Genomic DNA, 7,802 nt, shown 5'->3' with positions numbered 1-7,802 from the left:
CGCCGCCATGCCCGCCACGTCCAGCGCCACGGCCAGCAGCAAGGCCATCCGGCAGCGGCCCAAGCCGGCCGCGGGCGCGGGCACGGCCGCTGGCGCGGGTGATGCACCCGGTGGTAGGCTCTGCGAAGCGCACCCCGCTGGCGCCGCTGCCATGGCCCTGCACCGCCGCGGCTGGCTCAGAGAGAGCGTTCCGGGGTGCGGCCCGGCCCGGGGCGGGGTTAGGGGACGGCGCCAGGTGTGCCCGGCGCCCTTCTGGTCACCTGAGCTGGGCTGGGCGCGGGTGGGCCCGATGCTGGGGCGCCCTGGCAGTGGTTTCTATGCAGGGCCTGTCCCTCAGCGACCTGTACTGGGGGCAGCCGGGTGCACAGATACGGGTGACCCAGAGCTGGTGTCCCCCAAGAAGTGCGAGGCAACACATGGTCAAAATTCAGGGTATTTTAATGGTGGCAGGGTAGGACATTGTGGGAGTCTGGGCATTGTTTCTGTTTAGTGCCTGCCTCCAGAGGCCTCCTGTGCACCGTGGTGGGGACAAGTGGGAAGAGAAACAAAGATCAGACAAGGCCCCTGGACCCCAAGGAACTCTGGGACGCGGAGAATCAATAGTCAGGGTGCTCTAAAGGAAACACGGTGGTCTGAGAGAACTGAGAATTTTTCACTCAACGCGTGTCTTCTGGTGCCTCCTGTGTGCCTGGCCTCAGCCCTAAGAACTCGAGGACAGTGTGATAGATGCGACTCACAGGAGCTCTCTGACACTACTATCAGATCCACAGTGCTTTAATGGAGGGAACGGGGCAAACTGTTAAGACTGTCAAGACTTAGTGGTGAAGTCTAAGGGCAGACAAGGCCCCTGGTCTCAAGGAGTTCCCAGATGTAATCACAAGTCAAAGTGCACTAATGGAGGTGACAAAGGCACTGGCATTCCTTTTTTTCCCCTTTCTTTCTTTTTTTTTTTAAAGATGACCCGTAAGGGTATCTTAACCGTTGACTTGGTGTTGTCAGCACCACTCTCTCCCAAGTGAGACGCGGCCGGCCCCCTTTTTTGCCTTTCTCTCTTCCTTCCTTCCTTCCTTCCTTCCTTCCTTCCTTCCTTCCTTCCTCTCCTTTCTTTCTTTCTTTCTTTCTTTCTTTCTTTCTTTCTTTCTTTCTTTCTTCTTTCTTTTCTTTCTTTCTTTCTTTCCTTCTCTCTCTCTTTTTTCCATTCCTTTGTTCAGTAGGGGGCCTCGCGTCCTCCTCAGCACCAGGCCTTGTGCTGGTAAGGTTGAGGACACAGAGAAACATCAGGTAAGGATCCTGCTCCTTAAGATGATCCTGACAACAGAAAACAAACTTCCAAGGAGTTTAGTGGGTGGGACACAGGGCAGACTGGAGAGGGGAGAATGGACGCGGGGGTGGGGTGGGCAGCACAGAGGGAAGGCAGAGATGCACAGGGAAGAGGGTGGACAAACCAATAGGGACCTCTAGTGGGAATCAAGAGCTGTCACATGCAAACTGTTTTCCTCCAAACGACTCGCCTTAGAGGAAATCCACGCTCCCCTGGGGTGGCAGTCTGCAAGAACCTTCCGTCTAGGTTCTCTCCAACCTCTAAACAGTTTAAGAGTTTATTTCAAGAAGACCCTGGAGACGATCATCTGCAAGGGAGCGGCCGGATTAGCCGAATGATTCCGAACGTGACCGAATGGAGACCGAGTGTTTCCGAACAGATCCGGGCCTGGGCGAATAGGGAAAGACGGCCGCGCCTCCGAAGGGCGTTTCCGGGGAGTTCCGAAGATGCCCGAGCGGGCCTCGGTGCCCGCCTCAGGAATAGCCGAGGGCTTACGAAGAAGACCGGAAGCATCCGAGGACGCCGGGTATAGACTTAAATAGTTCACGCGTTCACACATTCATTCATAAAACAAATGTTTATTGAGCAGCCATCAAGTGCCAAGCACAGTGCCAAGCTCTGGGTGGGCAATACCGGAGAGAGGCCGCTAAGGAATGGGTTTAGGGGCCTCATGAATTGGACCCATTCGGAAATCCAGCCGTGGAGTTCCGAAAACTTCCGAACTGTCCTCGGAACGGCTGCGTTCCACGGCCGAGAACGTGCTCTCGGTTCTCTAACAGAAGAGTTCCAATGATTCCCGAGCGGTACGCGACAGTCAGGCGGAAATAGCCGAACACCGCCGAGCCGCCTCGGCTGAGGGCCGGCAGGGAGGGAGAAGAGGCGCCCCGCGGTTCCCGGCGCGCGCTCGGAGACGAGCGGAAATGCGTGTGCGGTATTAAAGGCGGAGCCCCGCCCCCACGCGCCTCTTTCCGTCTCCGGCCGCCGAGGAGAGGAGGTGAGCTTGCGTCCTCTGTCCGCCCGGCGTGGCCGCCGTCTCTCGCCCGCCGCCCACTGTCTTTGCCCCCTGCCTGCCTTCTCTCCTTGCTCCCCGAGGGTCCTTGGTGGGCCCCAGCCCTGCCGCCTGAAGTCGTTGTGGAGTCTCACGGTTTCTTCCCCTCCCCCCATTCCTCGACGTTAGTCTGGGCTGCCTGAATCCGGCCTGACAGAAGTTCTAGGTCGCTCTGCTCTCAGGGATGCCCCCTTTCACCCAGGTTCCCAGTCACTCTCTTCCTGTGCTGTCCGAGCCCCGCGGCCCGGCGTCGGCCTGCTCCGTTTGACGTCCTTCACGTGCCCTGTTTCTCCGCAGCCGCCGCCATGTCCGCGCATCTGCAGTGGATGGTCGTGCGGAACTGCTCCAGTTTCCTGATCAAAAGGAATAAACAGACGTACAGCACTGTAAGTGGGGCCCGGACGCCTGGCAGGAGGAGGGTCCTGAGGTCTCCAACGCTTTGGGTCAGAAGAAGGGACCTTCGCATATCTCCGGGGCCCCCCTTCACGATGCCCTAAGCCTCCTCTTTTCCAGGAGCCCAATAACCTGAAGGCCCGCAACTCCTTTCGCTACAATGGGCTGATTCATCGCAAGACTGTGGGCGTGGAGCCGGCCGCCGACGGCAAAGGTGTCGTGGTGGTCATGAAACGGAGATCCGGTGAGCGTTTACTCTGGCTTGGCCCATACAGCAGAACCCCCTTCGGAGCAGGGAGCTGTGGTTTTTTAACTGTCAGGAAAGAGCAGTGATTCTGCCATTGAATGGAGCGTCCCTGGAGTCAGAATGTTGGCGTGGGAAGACGGCTTCTCTCCGCTGACTTGCCTGCTTTGGAAGTTGGACAGGTCGCTTAATCTGTTTTCTCACTTGTAAAATGGGAAAACTAATAGGATCTGAGCTTCACCAGGTAGTCGTGAGGGTTAAATTACAGGACTACATAATCGTAGTATGCTTTCAGATTAAATCCTCAAAAGAACTCAGGTGGGGGTGGATATTTCCATCTCGGGTGAGAAAATTGAAGCAAGCAGGTGAGGAGCCCTACCCGAGTCCCCATATGGAGGAGGTGACAGGCTGGGTCAGAAGCAGTAGTTTTACCTCCATTCTACCTGTGTGGGCTCTGAGAAGGGGTCCTGAGGACCCTACTCCCATAAACTGTCCTGTCAGGCAGACCTTTTTAGGGTCTCTCTTGAATATCTTGTGAGAGGAGGTCAAGGGGGAAGCAAGGGTCTCTCATGGAATATCCCACCTCCGCATTTGTTCTCCACCAGGGCTTTTTGTTGTTTTAAAGGAGTGAGCTTTTCGTAGGTTCTTGATTGGGACTGGCTTCTGTTCTGGTTCAGAGCCAAGCATCCTTCTATTCAGTGGCAGCAGCTGCTGCAGCCTGCTGGCTGGTTACCTCAGTGACTCTTGCTGACCCTGGAGGGAGATTATCCTCCTGTCTTAGGAACACACAGCCCCGGAGCAGCTGGTTGCTTGCCTCAGTGGGCTCCTGCATTCTCACTCCTGAGGACCCTGTACTGGAGTGTTGGGTCCTAAAAACTTTGCTTTTCTCTCTGATTGCTAAATACATGAGTGGCCTTTCCTGGGCTAAGGAATTAGATTGGCATGAGGGGGAAGTATGGGCTGCTTTTTGGGGAAACCGTTTACACCCATTGCCAGGAATGCAGGGCTTTGGCCTGGTTGGTTCCATCTGATTTCATATCCTGACTGACGCTGGCATCTTCATGGCACAGGAAAAGCATGTTTTCATGGTAGACACATTTGGGTGGGTGTCAGGGAGTTGTTCACTTTTTGATCCTGGGCAGTGGAGTCTAGGTTTTGCACTTGCCCCAGGGCTCTTCCTCACACCTGGCTTTCTCCATCACCTCAGCATCAGGGCCAGGCCTCACAGCTCTGCACGTCAGAACTTTGCTTGCTAACTCTGCCCCTACTCAGTTCAGGATTGTTCCAGAGGGGGTAGCTTAGGCCCTGGGAAGGTGAGGCAGGGGAGGGGACCAGTCTGAGCAGTGATCGCTATGTGGTCAGCATGAGGCCAAGCACCCACCTCACCTGCTCCCTGGACCATCAGAGTTTTGAAGTCAGGTGGCCTAGATGCAGAGTAAAATTAGATCTGCTACATGTGTGTGACTTGGACAAGAGAGTTCTTGTCTTATTTTTTCTGCTCCAGCTATGTAGAATGAGGTGGTAATGAATGTTGCTGTGTCTCTGGGACACAGTGAGGATGAGATATACGTAAGTGCCCAGGGCAGGACCTGGCCTAGCAGTAGTCACTCAGTGAATGCTTGATAAAGCGGGGCGAGACAGGGCTGTCTGTCTGTTAATACGTAAGTGCCCAGGGCAGGACCTGGCCTAGCAGTAGTCACTCAGTGAATGCTTGATAAATCAAAGCGGGGCGAGACAGGGCTGTCTGTCTGTTGGCATGGTCCAGGAGGTTGAGGGGCTGGCTTAGGGAAGTGGCCTGCCCAGTGTCAAACACCAGGGGTGCTTATCAGGGTCTTGGGGTGAGATTGCCTTTTGACATCTGGGAGGTACAGTAAAGGCTCAGACAGTTGGGCTGACTCCCGTGGGCAGTTGAGGCCAGGAGGATGTGACTCCTACTTGCAGTGGCCACCCAGGAGAGAGGTGGCAGTCCCAGGTGCCCAGCTAGAAACCAGCATCAGGAAACAGCCTGAGCTGTTCCCTTTGCCCCTGTGTCGTCGAGGTTGGCTCTTACTGATCAGGTCTTAGCTCAGTGACTCCTCGAAGATCTTCCCTGACCACTCTGTCTAAAGGAGGTTCTGCCTGGTGCTCTGCACTCTCTTGCCTTTTGCCTGTTAGCTTCCTAGTGTTAATTACAACTTGTGATGACACAGCCATGGACACTGTACATGGTCTGCCCAGGTTCTACCACCAGCTCATCCCGCTGTGTGGTCTTGGGCAAGTTGCAAGACCTTCCTCCATTGTTAAAATGAGGTGAGTTAATGAATGCAAAGGGCTGAGAACAGGTCCTGCATGTAGTAAGTGCTCAGTACATAACTATTAATGTTTTATTTGTTCTATACTAGAATGTAAATACTGTGAGGAGCGGGGCATTCATAACATATTCAGATGAGTGTGCGGCACGTGTACACATGTACATTTGCATATATACACATAAAACAGTATTTGTGGAGTGACCATTTCTCATCCAAATACCCACTCAGTCACCCTGTGAAGCAGGTGTCAGCCTCATTTTACAGGTGTAGAAACTGAGGCTTAACTAGGGAAAGGGTCACCCATGCCATTGCTCCTGACATGTTCCCTGCATACCTACTGTGGACCAGCCACTGCCAGGGGCAAGGATCCAGTATTGACGGCACCCCTGATTCCTGCCATCCTGGGGACCCTGTCCCCACTTCACAGCTCTGTGGTCAAGGACCAAGGGACTCCCTGGGATTCAACTTGCTTTTGGGGTCAGAGGGCCAGGAGCCCTGCCTATTGGGGCAGACTCACCCCCCCTCAAATGCCAAGCTCTTGACTTCAACTCTGTCTCCACTCCAGCATTGTTCAGTTCCAAGGATGGCAAACCTGATTGCTTCTTACCAGTCCCCTGTCTTGCCGGGACTTTTGCAGTAGCCTCTGCCCTTCCCCCACTTGGATCTATTTTCAGCCCAGACCCAGAGAGATCCTGTTAAAACTAAGGTGACTTAATGTCTGCTCAAAACCCTCCCATAGTTCTCATCCCACTTCACTTGGATACCAGCCTCCTTGCTGTTCCTTGATTCCACGTGGCTTAACTACCTCACCTGTGAAATGCCACCTTCTGGGGACTCGCCACCCTCCATCCCATGCCCTACTTTAACTGCTCTCTACAGCACTGATCTCTTCCTAATAACCTAGTTTGTCTATTTTATGTTTGCCCTGTGCTGGGGAGCAATGGCTTTGTCTAGTGCTCCAGCGTATGGTAGACATTTAATGGATGTTGAGTATTGAATATGTAAAGTCTGAAGCCCACCCAGTTTTGAGTTTGCTCTCATCACTTTCTGATGTGGCTACTGCTGGTCAGATGGCCTTGTCCTTGTCTGCTTCTGCCTGCCCTGGAGCTCTGCTTGTAGAGGCCCTCACCCACACAGAATCCTGCTGGCTGCCTTAACCCCCAAGATAAATATATATATATTTTTTGTCCTTTTTGAGACCGGCCACACCGCGCTCAGCCAGTGAGCGCTGTGATCGCACCGGTCATCCCTATATAGGATCCGAACCCGCGGCGGGAGCGCTACTGCGCTCCCAGCGCCGCACTCTCCCGAGTGCGCCATGGGCTCGGCCCACCCAAGATAAATATTTGAATCCTTTTTACCTGTGTTGCCTCCCCTGGTCTGTTTCCTCATCCATAAAATGGCCTCGCTCAGTGGGCCTTTGTCCCTCTGGGTGGTTACCCCGTGAGGGGCAGCTGGGCTGGGGAGGCTGTGCCTGGCATCTGGATACTATTGGTGGGTTGGGATGGAACCAGGAGAGGGCTAACGGAGAGAAGGTCTCAGCACTGAGTCTGCTGCTGGGGGGAGTCTGGAGTCGTCAGTGCAACTGAGCAAATGTGGACACACCTGTGTCCCTTCTTTAGGCCTCAGCTTTCCATTTCCTCCCTCTTGGGAAAGGGGAGGCCTTGGGGCAGGTATGATTTGTAGGGGGCTATTTATTCAAACTTTCTCACAAGTGATGTGTGTCAATGTGGAAATAGGAGAGTAGAGAAAAACTGAAAAAATAAGGATGCCATTAAAGAAACAAAACAGGGGCCGGCCCGGTGGCGCACTGCTACAGTGCGCTGCTTGGGAAGCGTGGAGGCGCTCCCGCCGAGGGTTCGATCCCATGTGCAGACCGGTGGCTCACTGGCTGAGCGAGGAGCGGGGGCAACACCAAGGGTTGCGATCCCGTTGCTGGTCCCGGTCCGGTACGGGCGCGACACTGAGGGTTGCGATCCGTTGCCGGTCATGAAAAAAGACAAAAAGACAAAAAAATAATAAAAAAAAAATAAAATCGACACTGAGGGTTGCGATCCGTTGCCGGTCACGAAAAAAGACAAAAAGACAAAAAAATAATAAAAAAAAAATAAAAAAACAAAACAAAAAACAAATACCCAGGCACACCATAGTCAAAATGCTGAAAGATAAAGAGAAAATTTGGAAAACTGCAAGATGAACCTTAAGATTAACAGCTGACATCAGAAGCAATGGGGACCAGGAGGCTGTGGGGACACATTCAAAGTGCTAACGTCCCCACACCATCCTACTACCCAAGTGTGTTGCCCATAAACATCCCCTGCCCAGGGCTAGTGGTTTTTTTTTTTTTAAAAGATGACCGGTAAGGGGCTTGGCGGTAGAGTGCGGTGCTGATAACACCAAGGCCACGGGTTCGGATCCTATATGGGGATGGCCGATTTGCTCGCTGGCTGAGCGTGGTGCGGACCACACAGTGCAGAGGGTTGCAATCCCCTTACCAGTAAAAAA

The 7,802-nt window shown here is 53.7% G+C and overlaps 1 protein-coding gene across 1 annotated transcript; it reads left to right on the top strand.

The window, feature by feature from the left end:
• Positions 1-2,220: 2,220 nt before the first annotated feature.
• On the top strand, positions 2,221-3,095 carry RPL28 (ribosomal protein L28). Its single transcript, XM_008591286.1, has 3 exons — positions 2,221-2,315; positions 2,667-2,755; positions 2,883-3,095. The coding sequence occupies exons 2-3, from the start codon at positions 2,675-2,677 to the stop codon at positions 3,093-3,095; spliced, it is 294 nt and encodes a 97-aa protein (XP_008589508.1). The 5' UTR covers positions 2,221-2,315; positions 2,667-2,674.
• Positions 3,096-7,802: the final 4,707 nt, after the last annotated feature.

Source organism: Galeopterus variegatus, unplaced genomic scaffold, assembly GCF_000696425.1.
Source record: "Galeopterus variegatus unplaced genomic scaffold, G_variegatus-3.0.2 Scaffold6809, whole genome shotgun sequence".
NCBI lineage: Eukaryota > Metazoa > Chordata > Mammalia > Dermoptera > Cynocephalidae > Galeopterus > Galeopterus variegatus.
Note: the sequence above shows the minus strand (reverse complement) of the source record. Positions and strands in the feature narration are given on the sequence as shown.